Genomic DNA, 16,031 nt, shown 5'->3' on the forward strand with positions numbered 1-16,031 from the left:
TGGATATTTAAGGAACGTTCTCTTCAACGTTCTGGGCTCTAGGGGGTAAACCATTTCATACACACCCAATAATGTTGGATAGCAGCGGTGCCTGGTGCTCTTAAAAAAAAAAAAACACCAGACAGGTAAGTATTTAAGGTATTGTTTTTACAGGATGGCATTTCCTGAGTTGTTTGATAACAGGGTCACTTTTAAAGCATCTGAACATACAAAATGAAGTTGAAGCATTTAGATGTAAACTAGCCATCTAGGAATGAATTGCATTTTCATGCAGTGCAAGTAATGGGATTTTCTGCAGGAAACAGAGGTTTGAATGGGCCTGTGGCATAAGTAATAGATTTCCAGCTGCAATGACAGATACCCCCCTGAGCCCTTCAAACTCGCAATTGATTTACCCTCCGTGACTGGGAGCCAGCTGCTCACAATGAAAGTCCCTTTTCTGCACCCCTTATTTCTTCTTTTAATGCTCCTCCCTTACTGCAAAATGTGACTGTCATATCTCAGCATGGCCTGTATACACAACATAATATATGCTGGAGGACTCCAACTCTACAATGCCCGGTAGCCAGTCTGCATCAGTGTTCCATGTCTGCTATTCTCTCAGTCACCAGACTCTGGATCCCATTAAAATCACGTCAGTGTCTGGCACAAACACACTTTTGCTAGTATACAGTAAAATAATGTTTATGCTTATACTACCTACAGCTGAGTGTGCATATGTAATTAGGGCTGTATGAGTAGCTTCCTAAATACCATATATCGTTAAATGTGCGTAACACGATATACGCCAGCATGTGTTTATATAAGCTGGAGCCGCTGGTAGTTTTGGGTCCTTTGCTCTTGTCTAGCCCTTTGTGAGACCTCACCCTCACTGACAACACCCGAATACCTAGTTTTGAAACACCCAGCAGATGCACAAAAATTATACACACCACCTTTTAGAAGATAAGCAGACTGTATTGGCAGATTAAGATAACAAAATTTAACAAAGCAGATTGGCACATGAAAGTCATGAACACAACAGTAATGGTGTATTATACTCCACAGAGGTACTTCTAAAGTCCAATCCCCAAATATACTGTAACACCAAGGAGTGTAAACAGTATCTCTCCGTATGAGATGTTACACCTCAAGCGACCAGCAGGAATTACAAAGAGGTGTACCAGACTATGTCACGTGACGTGAGAGCTCTCAAAGAGGCTAGGTTTAGGCCTTTGCACTGAAACTCTATAATAGAACCAAGTATTTATGATGAACTTCTGCTGGCTATGTTGGGGGTTTTTCAAAACTGTTGGTGCGTGAGGTGATGAATCGAAGGGTAGCATTCAACAGCAGTATATTCTACAAATATACAGTATATACAAATAGTGTAGTGCTACAATCACCCCACATATTACACAGGTTGGGCTCAGCAGTTATACTCCTTTTGTGGTGATGAGTGCAAAGAGTAGGGCAAGCCCAAAGGTAGTAGCTGGGGTTTAGGCGACAAGGATGTGATGTGGCAATGGCAGTTAGATGGGAAGCAAGAACAAAGTCCACGCTCTGGAATTCCAATGGACTTATGACTGTGAAGCAGCAATGAATGTAGCAACAGGTGATAAGCCTCAGAGAGTACTGTAGAGTGTCAATGGATGAGAATAGCTTGTTTATGGGCAGGTGGATTATAAATGTAATATTGGTCAGAGACCCTCTCACCAGATTCCTTTCTTGACAATCCTCTGGTAGCAATAGAGGCACTGTACAGTGGGGGACCCCCTTATCTAGAAGTACAGCGAAAGCAACAGCTGATGCAATGGCCAATGGCATCTCTTACAGCAATGATGGATGCAGGTGTTACTGCAGTTACTTTCTGGTTCAGCTTCCCTGGTCTAGTGTCCAGCTGATCCAGCACAGCAGACCGTCCTCTGGGCACAGCACAGCTCTTTCTCTTCAGTCCTCTCCTGCTGGCACACTTCCACAATTACCCCAGCTCTTTCCTGAAATTTTGCTTATATCTGACCCCTTCTGCCCCAAGTGACTATGGGTCTTGTAGTTGCAGCCCAGGGATGGTAATAGGTGAGATCCTCCCAGACTGTTCCTGTGTAAAGTCAGTCACAGCTAGGTAAGCGTAACTGGCATCGCCATCTTGTGGAGAAATAAAGTTCTGCAGACAGTAATATTCCCAGTTACATATAAACATGAATATATATATATTTTAATGTGTTTGTGTATTTGTATGAATTTGTGTCCACTTTGGTCGGACAATGGGCCATGTCCCACTGAAACATCGGACAAAGTATAGTGGATGTTTACTGAACACATACAGAGCTCGTTTCCTGCTGACAAGCTGTGTATGTGCCTCAACCAAAGCTGCATTAAGCTGGCCATACCTTTGATTGAAATATGTCCGATTCAACAGGGACTAGCTGAATTTCTATCAGCAGCTGTCATCGATTGACAGAAGTCGATTGTATTATCAACTTCTGTCGAAGGGATGTGTTGGAAATTTTTTTATCGATTAGTGACTGCAGGCAATCAACTACAGCCCCTGATTAGGGTTCTGCCATCAGAACACACAAAATAAAAGAGAACAGTGTATGGCCAGCTTTGGTCACATTCTGCTAGCCGCAGTGCACCCAGACGCAACAGTGTACAGTTGTAAATTATTTGTGTTACATAGTTAGTCAGGTTGAAAAAAGACACAAGTCCATCCAGTTCAACCTTAAAAATGTGTACATTTTGTGTCCTGTATATATCTCCATATCACTTTTTTTCTTCTTTCTTTGTTGATGAGAATTTACTTTTGATGTGTATAAAGCTGATTATACGCTTGTAGAATTTTTTTTGAAAATTTGGGTTTTTAAGAAGGTTCGTATAGTTTTCTACTCATTAGTGGGGTCAACCATAGTGACAAAAAATTTGAAGGAGGGTGGAAATTTTTTCTCAAACACAATTCTCTGACCATGTATGTGGTCTTGCTTTATAAAGTCCTTTTATTTCCAAAATCGAATGTTAACAGCAAACCGTTTTAAACCGTTTTAAAGTATTCATCAAGTGGTCAAGTGTACTGATCATTTTCCTATGAAAGTTCATGTGAATGTAACAAAAATTAAGAGTATGGCCAAATTAAAATGGTTGTAAAGCCACATCTATTCTATTCTTTTATCCTCTCTGTTTTAGGAACATTAAACACAGTGCGTGTGTTTATTTTAATGCCAAATGCCTTCTTTGTCCAGCTTTGTGGTCACGTGTCCTCCTTCTGCTCTCCTTCTCAATCTAAGGAAATACAGTGGGAGGGGCTGAGATTCCCCTCTGCTGTATGCAAGCTAGCAGAGGACATGTGACCACGCAGAAGCCCTGTGCAAGAAAGATATTTAGCATTATAATAAAAAAATAATAATGCATGCACTGTATTTAATATGTCCCTAAAACAGAGGATAAAAATATGTTACTTTACAACCACTTTACAAAATGAGAGGAGCAGATGCAGCAGAATCCTCAATCAAGGCAAGAAGGGAGGGGCGGGGAAGAGATCGGCTTTGCACAGACTACAAACTACTGAAATCACAGGGAGAGAGGGAGTGGGGGAGATACAGAGAAGCTGAATACACAGCAGGATGATGAAGGCATGTAAACCTACCATGCTATCATGGATCAGCTGCCATAAGTGTGGTCAGATTACAGAGGGGAACACAGGAATAGGAAGGATAAACCAGGTATTGCACAACATGGAAAGGGACAAATGAAACAGCAAAAGCAATATGCTTTATATTGTGCCTCAAAGGAACAGGGACTTTTTTTTTCTTTTTCAGGGTTACAACCACTTAAATGCAATAGTCTGGTGCTTGCTGGTGCAGAATTCAAACACAGTAACTCTAAATATTATCCAAAACCATTAATCATGTATATGCTATAAAGATGAATTTGATCAGCCAGTCTCAACCTGTGTCCCATGGAACCCTAGGGTTCCTCCAGAGATGGGTAGGAGTTCCTTGAGCTGTGGCTAAATGACCTCTCCTGATGGTGCCTACTGTTCCAGGTCCAGTGCAACATGGCAGTCAATGGCATGACTGCAAAATGGCATTCTGACCACCATTGTAAGGGGGCATTCTTCTCACTGTCTTAAATCAATGTAAAAGGCATTTTCTCAATGACCCCCTGCTGCACTAACTGGTTCCGTCACCTGAAAATTCATTCAAGGGTTCCACTGGGGTACAAAGGTTGGGAGAGGCTTAGCTAGACAATAAACTCTTTACCAAGCAGAAAAACGTCACATTAATACTAGACAAGTGCAATTACCATGTCTCTAGTTTAGGATCATCATTACTGTCACTGCAGCTAATAAATAGTCTGAGATTTGCTTTTTCTTATTCTTGTAACATGGTTTATGTGGATTATTGTTCATTGGTTTTATTTTCTAAAGGTTATATATATTTTTTTACCCAAATTGTTTTTGTATTATCCAGCCAGAAAGCAACTGTCCTTCCAACAGAGTAATGTGGTCTAGGAGACTCCCACAGAGACCTTGTGCAGACCCAGACATCCTCCCTCACTGCAAGGCAATGTGCACTAGAGCGCACACACAGACATACTAAACCAAGCATTCTGTCAATAGTAAGACACACCAGTCCAGCACTGATACAGCATATACACAGTCCAAAGCACAGGCAAATTTAGTATTCATACACCCAAGCATGTATAATGCATTGAAGTGCGTGCTGCATTCTGATATTCATATAGTAGGCACAGTTGGCAAAGAACTTGAACCATTTTATAGAATAACAACTAGAGCTGATTAAAAAAAAAAAAAAAGATAGAAAATGAGAAGCCATAGCAACCAATCAAGTTCAAGCTGTCATTTTACTAGAGCAGGAAATGAAAGGAAATATGCTTTAATCAATGCAGATTAAAACGCATGAGCCACAGCTGTTAAAGCACATCAGGTCTTATGCCTTTTAGATCGAGCAATTTTGTCTGATATGCGTGCTACAATTGAAGTTTGTGAAGCTGTGACTATATATTTAATATGTATTATCCTTGCAAATTAAAGGCCAGTGTACATAAGACTTTGAAATCCGTTAAGTAAATCTAAGAGCAAAATCATAAAATGCTATACTAAATCTACTAGTCCATCTACTAGTCCATCTAATGCCCCGTACACACGAGAGGACTTAAGTCCGACAGACTTCCAAAGGAGTTCCGTCGGAGTTCTGCTGGAATTCCGACGGAGTTCTGACAGACTTTTCGGCTGAACGGACTTGGCCACACACAATCACACTAAACGTGATGACGTACGACCCGACTCTAAGGAAGTTCATAGCCAGTAGCCAATAGCTGCCCTAGCGTCAGTTTTAGTCCGTCGGAGTAGCATACACACGAGCGGAGTTTTCGAAGGGGACCGGGTCCGGCGGAGTTCCTTCGGGAAAATTTGAAGCATGTTCCATATTCTAAAGTCCGTCAGACTTTGGTGAATCAAAAGTCCGTTGCAGCCCACACACGATCGGATAGTCTGACGGACTCGGTCCTTCGGACTTTGGATGTTGAAAAGTCCGCTCGTGTGTACGCGGCATAAGACTACCCTCCTTTTTTTTTGGAAACGTTATAGATCGGCACCTCCTATCCTCATATTGATTAGTGGTTCCAAATTAATGATAACAACTGCAGTAGGGAACAGACACAAAAGATACACTCCACATCTTTCCAAATAACTGTTCTGCTTTATTATGACGCAATTAAAGGTTTTTATACACATGATTAGGCAGGTATCACAATAATATTACAATTGTACTTTTATGATAACATAGGGGCGTAACATAGGCAGGCTAATTCTAATCAGGACTCGAAAGAATACAAACATGTAATGAAAACATTATTAGCACTCTCCACAAGTTGACAATGCTGCTGTGCAAGTGTGGCTATATTGCTCCTCAGTAGATACAGTGGAAAAGTGAGTGTAGCCACCCTAAGACACGAAGTGTGTTTCTGGCTGGATCACCTCATAAAAATAAAGGGGGGAAATGTTTTATGAAAAATAAAAAATAAATAAAAAATAGAATAATAATTTCGCTACTACATCTAACTATTGGTAAGCTATAATAGTAGGAAAAACAATGAGGGAGCCAGGATGGATAAAAAACTTCAGTAAGCTATGATTTAAGTAAATTTTAGCCCTGGTTCACACCACTGCGTCTTTGAAATTGCGCTACTTCAGCGTGGTTTCAAAGCTGCAGATCCGTATAATTTGGACCTCCAATTTCACAGCTGATTGTGACTTAATTTAACAGAAGTCAATGAACTCACAAAAAAATAGCGCAGCAAACTTTTTCAAGGTGGCGGCGAATTGAGTTGCACAGATTTGAACCGTTCTATTACCAACACTGGGGTGCAACTTGTCATGGGACTTGTCATGCGATTTTTAAAATGTCACATCGCATGAAAAATTGCCCTGGTGTGAACCAGGGCTAAAGGTCAGTGTGAAATGTATAGAGAAATAAAGCAAAGCACAAACCAATCTCAATGTGCCCTCAGGGCAAATACACAGCAAAGGCAACACAATACATCCCAAGCTTAAAAATCTTTGTAAACCAACACTTACCGATAGTTTATGCCTATTTATCCATCCTAAATGTCATATGTATGGCTATCCTAAAGAAGATAACTAAACCCAAGAGCAAAAATGTAAAATATTGCAGTTTACAGTCCTTAGATGTGCTGGCTACATTTTATTTAATTATTTTGAAGGTAGGAACATTTTCCACAAATACAGAAAATGCCTCTTGAACTTGCCAAAAATGCAATGTGCTTGTCGCTTCCTGTGAGCAGCACACACAATTATATTTCCTTCTACCTATCTTCTGTAAACTACCAGTTGTCCTGCTCCCCATGTAATGGAGATGAAGAGATACGGACACAGAGCCTGCCCATAAATTGATCGTAATTCGGCTGGTCGCTACTGAATTGGACAAATTTTGATGGATGTATGTCTGGCTTAAGAGGGCGGTTGACAGAGATTTGGGAGGCACTATGCCAGCTTCTCACCACCTGTGTTAACCCTGAAAAACTCACACCACCATTCCACAACTGTGTGCATTGCACTAGGTTGCAGGGCAATTGCGGTGCAGCCCATTCACTTGGGTATAATCTTTGCCACAGCTTCTGTACAGCCCCCCACCCAGTTGCTGTGCTAAGTTAATGTGTTCAGTCGGAGGTTGGTAAAACCACAGCTCAACCAAGTGTATGAATGGGCCTTGTACACATAGGCCAAATGTCGGGAGACAGCGGCCAGTTTAAAAAAAAAAAAAAAAGGCAGACATTTGGCCCGTGTGTGCCACCCTGTGTGACAGAAGCCAGTTTGGCTAGCTCCTGTCAGACAAGCATGATGGAAAACCAGCAGCCGACTGACTACCAATGGCAGAGAGTGCTGATTGGAGTGTTCTGGCAGGACGCTGTCCCCCTGTGAGAACACAAGAGCTCAGCGGGGGGGGGGGGGGGGTCGCTGTACTAACTTTGTATAGTTAGTACATCGGTTCCGACTGGAGCTGACAGATTTTTTTTTGTGATTGAACTCATAGCGTGTACCAGGCTTAAAGCTGTTTAAATTCATTAGATGATAGTCAGGTGTCTTGATACAATGGGACCACTTACGACAAACACTCCAACATTGGGAGCTCATGTCGCATGATGTGTGAAAATCAATGTTTGCCTATGGGAGCCATCTTAACTGGTCCAACACAAGTCGGTCCGACTTTGAAAATGCTCCCTGCACTTTGATCCTACTTCAGCGCATTGAATATCACTGTGAAAAGATTTGGGAAATGACTGTGCTTAACCAATCATATGTGAAGCTGCTAACACTAAATCAAAATCAAGAAGATATGTGAAAACACAGTGTAGCGCTGAAAAACCATCAAAGAAACAGCATAATACAGTGCATTGAAGATGTATAAACATAAAATAATAATGTATACATAAAAAATGGTCAAGTATACAAAAAAAATTTAGAATAATAAAGTCCAGTGATATACACACGTGCGTGTTTGTGCACTGGGGTGCACACCCTAATGCAGGAGTAAGCAACCTGGGGCCCTTCAGCTGTTGTTTAACTACATTTCCCATGAGGCATTGCAAGGCCGGCAGTTACAATTAATCCCAGAGGCACGATGGGACTTGTAGTCCTGCAACAGCTGGAGGGCCTCAGGTTGCCTACCCCTGCCCTAATGCAATAGGCTGCCCTCACCAATGACCACATCCCTTTTAAAATTGAATGCAATTCCTAATTCACCAATATAAACAAAAGTTTGAAGAATTCATTGGACGGTGATTGAGTGTCTTTCCTGCCATACCCTGCTGGATGTGACAGACAGTGATAATTGATGTAAAGGGAACACAAATTGGCGTTAAGTGAGGCAGATTCATTAAGACTCTTGACATTAATTTAGTTCCTTTTGATGGTCAGCCCGCCTCGCGCAGCCCCTGGCGTGTGGAAAACTGATTTTCCACAGCCGTAAGTTGGAGCTTCCAGTCACCTGTATGTGACAGGAATTAAAATGAGGTTCAGGTCTCTCTATGACACTCCATGGATTATTCAGAAAAGACATCCGTTGCTACCTGATAATCCCGGCAGACAAGGAAAACGGCTCTCATTACAGTAGCTGGAGCTGAGAGCGGCTGCTGTCCTGTCTGTGGAGCAGTAAGCGTTAAAGCCTGTTTTCCTGTGACATATTCTTTAGTGGGAGATTATGTGTGTGTTTTTTTTTTTTTTAAAGCCGCACTTTTATTCTTCTCCTCTCCTGAACATCTGTGCCGTGAATCCTGCCTGTGACGCCAAAACATCCTTCTCATTAGTCAGGAGACAATAGTCATGTTTTATCGGTGATGTGTTTTCTGCAAGCTGCGTCTTTTCTATTAATGCCAGCCTCCTGACTTAGGCGACACAAAGTCAGGCCTAATATAATTCTGTGTACCCACCAGAGAAAATAACTGCACCCTGTTTGCTCAATATCGAACGTGTGTGTGTGTGTGTGTGTGTGTGTGTGTGTGTGTGTGTGTGTGTGTGTGTGTGTGTGCGCCACGTGTCAAAAACAACAGAACCGATTTGTGATTTTTTTTTTTCCCTTTCTTTGCAGATGGAAATACAGTACGTATACGGAAGCTATTAGCACTATAATTGCTGTCTGTCACTATGACAACAAGCCGCTGCAGTCACCTGCCTGAGGTCTTGCCAGACTGCACTAGCTCAGCACCCTCTGGAAAGACAGTGGAAGATTGTAGCAGTCTTGTGAATGGACAGCCACAGTATGTCATGCAAGTTTCAGCAAAAGACGGTCAGCTGCTATCTACAGTAGTACGGACTCTGACCACACAGAGGTAAGTACTGTCATCAGTGTTTTGTTGCTCTTTTGTGTTTTGGGATGGCTGTGCTGCACCAAGCCCCAGCACTGCCAGTGTAAACAATGAGGGCTTCAGTACATCATGGCAAGCCCACCATCAGTGATGTGTAGTTTGTAGCAATAGAACAGGAAGGCAATGTATTTGCAGTTTTTTATTCGTTCACTTATAATTGTTTAAAAAAAACTTCAGATTATGCCACATTAACATTTTGTTATTTTTTTTTCTTTATTTTTGTACATTTTTATTTTGCAAGTTTAACATTTTGTAAAAGAAAAAATATATAACCCAATTGAATCTGCCAAGTGATATACATCACCATCCATAGTGTTTTTTTCTTTTTTTTTGTTTTAATTTAGGTACTCTGTGTCCTGTGTTGTTGACGGTATGTTGGTATTATAGTATGAGACCCAATACACACTATACAACTTTTGTTGTCAGATTTCCTACAGATTTACCAAAATTATGTAGTGCAAGGGCCTGCCTGATTGCATACAAATTGAAACTCCTAAAATGTAACCTCGTATTATATGGCTTTGGTAAATATGAAGGAAAAAATCGACAGAAAATTGGATAGTTTGTATCCAGCTTTAAGTACTAGTATGTAATAGTATAATCACAGTACTATAGAATATTACCATGTACTTTTAGAGTCAGCAAAATGCTTTTATAAATCGTCTCTTTGCTGGGGCTGATGTCAGAATATTGCTGCTAGCATGTTAAAGTTATACTGTACATTTTTACGAAGTATGCTAAAGTTTTAATATAATTGTTTAGAGTAATGATAGTAGTTTGCTTATGACTGCAGTTGTATAAATGGGGGTGTGTGTGTGTGTGTGTGTGTGTGTGTGTGTGTGTGTGTGTGTGTGTATATATATATATATATATATATATATATATATATATATATATATATATATATATATATTTTAGTGTGTGTGTTTATATATGTGTGTGTGTGTGTGTGTGTGTGTATAGATATATAGTGTGTATGTATGCGTGTGTGTAATACACATATATATATATATATATATATATATATATATATATATATATATATATATATATATATATATATATATATATATAGTGTGTGTATAAATATATATATTACCTCCATAAATATTATGGAGGTAAAAAAATACTATCTTCTAAGAACGAGTTGGTCTGGAAAATGTTAGCGAGGATCTGCCAAAAAGAAGTGCATATTTGCAATGATCTGCAGATATTCTGAGGTGTTAGCATGTAAATTGCAGAAATTTCTTTCTTGAAATACCTGCAGCTGACAGATAAAAATCTGTGCACAGGTTGTGCTCTAGCCAGCTTATTTTGTGTCAACTCCCTGTTTAAATTTTTAACATTATAAATGTAATTTAAAATTGTAATTGTTTTAAGTTAAAAGAATGAGATAATTTCTAAATGCCTATGCTGATAATAAGTCATGATCGTTTAATTATAGAGTTTGTGTTCATTGTCGTAGAACCTGCAAAGGTAACCAACATTCAGCATCTATTATCTAATGACATGACATTTCTATTTTCCTATGTTATCATTAGGGATGAGCTTCGTGTTCGAGTCGAATGTACATTCGACTCGAACATTGGCTGTTCGGCCGTTCGGCGAATTCCGAACGTTTGGGCCGTTCGCGTCAAAATTCGAGTGGCGCGCGCGGACCACAATGCACTGCGGTGGCGCAGTGCATTGCTGGCTCATGATTGGCCAAGCATGCACTGTGACCCCGCATGCTTGGCCAATCGTAGCGCCAGCAGCGAGGAGAGCCATGATTGGCCACAGGCATCCTGCCTGTGGCCAATCATAGCTCAGGCTGTGTAGTGCACGCCCCACAATATATAAGGCCGCCTTTGAGGCGGCCTCGTGTAGTGTGTTAGCATCTGAAGCAGAGGGTGTTCTGTGTACCTTCAACACAGTACACACCAATCGTTTTTGGCTGATTTCCTATCTTGCTGCTGTGTAGTGGTTGTTGTCTGTGCCCTGACCGCAGTATACACCACTATATTCACCTCACCTATATAGCTAGTGATCTAGCTTTAACCACTTAACAACTGCCCATTGCCGATTAACGGCTTCAGAGCGGTTGTTTAACTCTGAGAGGCCGTTAATTAACGGCCTCCCAGAATTCTGCTCTCGCGCGCCCCCTGGGGCGCGCACTCGAGAGCATCCGTGTGGACCCGGCGCATCACGGATCACGGTAAACGGCCGCTCGTCGCGGCCGTTTACCACGTGATCGCTCCGTCAAATGACGGAGTGATCACTTGTAAACAAACCGGCGTCATGTTATGACGCCGGTTCCTCCCTCCCCTCTCTGTACCGATCGGTACAGCGGAGGGGAAAGAGATCGGTGTCAGCAGCGATGTGGGCTGCATCTGCAGTGCCCACATTGCTGCTCACCGAATTTAACCCCTCAATTCCCTGCCAATACTCTGCAGTACCCTGCCATTACTCTGCAGTACCCCGCCATTACTCTGCAGTACCCCGCCATTACTCTGCAGTACCCCGCCATTACTCTGCAGTACCCCCCAATACTCTGCAGTACCCCGCCATTACTCTGCAGTACCCCGCCATTACTCTGCAGTGCAGTACCCTGCCATTACTCTGGAGTACCCTGCCATTACTCTGCAGTACCCCCCATTACTCTGCAGTAACCCCCATTACTCTGCAGTACCCTACCATTACTCTGGAGTACCCCCCAATACTCTGCAGTACCCTGCTATTACTCTGTAGTACCCCGCCAATACTCTGCAATACCCTGCCATAAATTGCCATACCCAGCCATACTCGGAGATACCCAGCCATACTCGGTGATACCCTGAAATACCCAGCCATAGACGCCCCCCACCCCTCACCGCCCTCCGGTGCTTCTACCAACTCGCCAGTACGATTAAAGCCAGAATCTTTTTTTTATTTTTTATTTCAGGCTTCCCAGCCTAGAGGTGAGATGTGGGGTCATATTGACCCCCAGATTTCACTGTAAAGAGGACCTGTCACCCCATATTCCTATTACAAGGGATGTTTACATTCCTTGTAATAGGAATAAAAGTGATCAAAAATATATTTTTGGGGAAAAAAATGTCAAACTAAAATAAATAAAGTAAAATGAACAATAAAAAAAAAAAAAAAAATTTTAAAGCGCCCATGTCCCCATGTGCTCGCATGCAGAAGCGAACGCATGCGTAAGCCCCGCCCACATATGAAAACGGTGTTCAAACCACACATGTGAGGTATCGCCGAGAACGTTAGAGCGAGAGCAATAATTCTAGTCCTAGACCTCCTCTGCAACTCAAAACATGTAACCAGTAAAAAAAAATTTAAGCGTCGCCTATGGGGATTTTTTAAGTAGCGACGTTTGGCGCCATTCCACGGGCATGTGCAATTTTGAAGAGTGACATGTTTGATATCTATTTACTCAGCATAACTTCATCTTTCACTTTATGCAAACATTGGGCTAACTTTACTGTTTTTTTTGTTTGTTTTTTAAGCACAAAACTGTTTTTTCCCCCCAAAAAACGCGTTTGAAAAATTGCTGTGCAAATACCGTGTGAGATAAAAATTTGCAACGACCACCATTGTATTCTCCAGGGTCTTTTGGTATGCATATGCTGTGTGTGTGAAATAACCTGATAATATGACAATTTTGTGGAAAAAAAAAAAAAAGGAAATAGGCCGTCAGTACTTCAGGTGTGATCAATTTTCAGATATTGGCACCATAGCTTGTGGACTCTATAACTTTCACAAAGACCAAATAATATCCACCAATTTGTACTTATTTTTACCAAAGATATGTAGTAGTATGAATTTTGGCCAAAATTTATGAAGAAAAAATTACTAATCTGCTAAATTTTATAACAGAAACGAAGAAAAATTCATTTTTTCGCAGAATTTTCGGTCTTTTTTCTTTTATAGCACAAAAAATTAAAAACTGAGAGGTGATTAAATACCACTAAAAGAAAGCTCTATTTGTGTGAAAAAAAGGACAAACATTTCCTATAGGTCCAGTGTTGCATGACTGAGTAATTGTCATTCAAAATGTGAGGGCACCGAAAGCTGAAAATTGGTCTGGTTATTAAGGGTGTTTAAGTGCCCAGTGGTCAAGTGGTTAATAATAGAGCTTGCAGTCAGTAGTGTTAGGAGATAGTGCGTGCTGTCTGCGTGCTCTGTACCCAGTACATACCGCTATAATATAGGGCAGGCCCCTACTTTCAAACATCCAACTTACAAACATCTCCTACTTGCAAACGCAAGGAGACAGCAGCAAGTGAGATGAATAAAGATGGACGACAAAACAAATTATACAGGGGTGATAACCCTTCCCTATGTTTTCCAAAAAGCTTAAAAATAGTTTGTTTGACTGGAGCTACACTTTAAAAATGTACCGGTTGAAAATTACAAACAGATTCAACTTAACACAACAAACCTACACAGTCCCTGTCTTGTTTGCACCGCCTGTATACTGCTGTTCTGAGTATATAGGGCCTGGGGGCCACACGCATTTCCTTTTTTTAATATGGGTACGGGGTTCCCCTTAATATGCGTACAAGACCCAAATAGGCTGGTAATGGGCAGGGAGGGCTACCCATGCCATTTTTCTGAATGATTTTCAACCATATTGCAGGAACCAGATATAACATTAAAACCGCAAGCAGTTTTAAATGGTGTTATTTTGTGCAGGGACTGTTCCAAACACGGGAAACACGTGGCACTTCACAGGCATACTATAGACACCCCCCAGGCACCATATTTAAAGGAATATTTCACTTTTTTTTTTTCACTTTAATCGTCATTAAAATCAGTGCTCCCGCCAAAACGGCAGTTTTTAAAACTTTTTTTTGCAGTGACCCATGTCCCCTGAGGCAGGAGGCAGGTCCCCAAACCCTTTTTAGGACAGTATCTTGCATATTAGCCGTTAAAATTAGCACTTTCCATTTCGAACGTTCGAGTCCCATAGACTTCAATGGGGTTCTAACGTTCGTTTCGAACGCGGGGGTCGTTCGCAAGTTCTGGTGCGAACCGAACCGGGGGGTGTTCGGCTCACCCCTAGTTATCATATATTCACATCATTTTAAGGGCCAGTTCACACTAGCCGCACACTAAAACGATCAATTTTAGCATGTAGGCTAGTGTTCTAGTGTGCTAGCGGTGGGGGCGGTGCCTTGTGCTGTGAAAATGCGCTGTTTAATTTACTTTACTTTTTTTTTATCTAAACTGTATTGAAATGTAAATTTGCCATTTCATTCATATCTATGAACCTCTGCGGTGTAAAAACAAACAGTGATTTGAGTGAACTCTGGAGTCTGTCTGCATTTTTCTGCAATGCACTACAACCCACCTGAAGGCAGCAGTGCAGTGTGAGCAGGCCTTACACAACAAAAATTGTTTTCTATGTGTCCCTGCAGTGACTAATGTTGATCTCATTCAGAAAATATGCCGGCCACAGCACATAGGGGATTATTTACTAAAGGCAAATCCACTTTGCACTACAAGTGCAAATTGCACTGAAAATGCACTTGGAATTAAAGTTGCTGTGGATCCGAGGGGGACATGCAAGGAAAATAGAAACAGCATTTTAGCTTGTACATGATTGGATAATAAAATCAGCAGAGCCTCCACTCATTTCAGATCTACCCCTTACAGTGACTGCACTTCCAAGTGCACTTTCAGTGCAATTTCAAGTGCACTTTGCACTTGTAGTGCAAAGTGGATTTGCCTTTTCGTAAACAACCCCCATAGTGTGAATGGGCCCTAAAAATTACTTTTGTTTTATACACAATTACCGACATGACATAAAGTGCATAGCATAACAAGTAAAGTCTTTATGCAAAAAATGCGGGTTTGCCTGGCCTGTACAGAGTATCTAAGAAAAACAGAGGGCGCACTGGCCTAGTGCATTATCCCATGGATACTTTATTACAAATCAATAAAAAATGTGCTTACATACCATGTAAGTTCACAGCACATCAAGATCCAAGTTGGCTTATGCATTTTGAGGGTAAACCCTCTTATTTAGAGGCAAAAAAAATGTAATTTTCATTTTGGCTTTTAAGAGGGTTTACCCTTGAAACGCATAAGCCAATTTGGATACTAGACGGCGCCTCTTTGGCATTGAAACACTCAAACTTACCATTGTGCCAGAAGATAGTGGCTTGATTTGCAGTGAAGAAAAGACAGTTCCACGCTAAACTTCTCTTCTGCACGAATACATTCCAGGTGCCTCCAAACAAATGTGTAGCACTAACCCCCGAAGGAGCTGCTGGTTATTTTTGGGCTTACCGTTACCTTCTGTTTCTTCTTGTTGCACGTCTAGGCGATGTCCCGTGGTAGGTGACCTAGTAACTTGAGACTGACAATAGATTCAGTTGAATGGATTTTATTTGAAAACTTCAACCATTGAACAGTCTTTTAACTTGGGATCAGAGGGTTGGAAAGGAATTCAGGAACTCTCAATGTCAAAGTCTATAAAGGTTAAAGAACTTGCTTACTTTGACTGCATCCAGAGAATAGCCATTCGCTGCTGAATGAACACTCCGGTTGGACAGTCCCTCTCTCACAAGGCCTAGCAGCCAACAAGGTGCTTAGTCAGGAACAAAGTCTTTATCACCGACATTGTTGCAGAACACGTGGGGAAACTAAGCTGTAGAACACTTGTAGGA

The 16,031-nt window shown here is 41.3% G+C and overlaps 1 protein-coding gene across 6 annotated transcripts in view; it reads left to right on the forward strand.

Moving 5' to 3' along the window:
* Positions 1-16,031, forward strand: part of MARCHF3 (membrane associated ring-CH-type finger 3) — a 293,810-nt gene that overhangs the window by 175,492 nt on the left and 102,287 nt on the right. For 5 of the 6 annotated variants that reach the window (XM_077462156.1, XM_077462162.1, XM_077462158.1 and 2 more), the window contains one exon: positions 9,105-9,345. In XM_077462156.1, coding sequence (XP_077318282.1) covers positions 9,161-9,345 — 185 coding nt within the window. In that variant the 5' untranslated portion in view covers positions 9,105-9,160. Of the gene's footprint in view, positions 1-8,546; positions 8,669-9,104; positions 9,346-16,031 lie in introns of those variants that run through there. The other variant, XM_077462161.1, reaches the window with a different exon arrangement.

Source organism: Lithobates pipiens, unplaced genomic scaffold, assembly GCF_037356315.1.
Source record: "Lithobates pipiens isolate NorthernLeopardFrog02 unplaced genomic scaffold, aLitPip1_a1.2 Scaffold_3, whole genome shotgun sequence".
Classification (NCBI taxonomy): domain Eukaryota; kingdom Metazoa; phylum Chordata; class Amphibia; order Anura; family Ranidae; genus Lithobates; species Lithobates pipiens.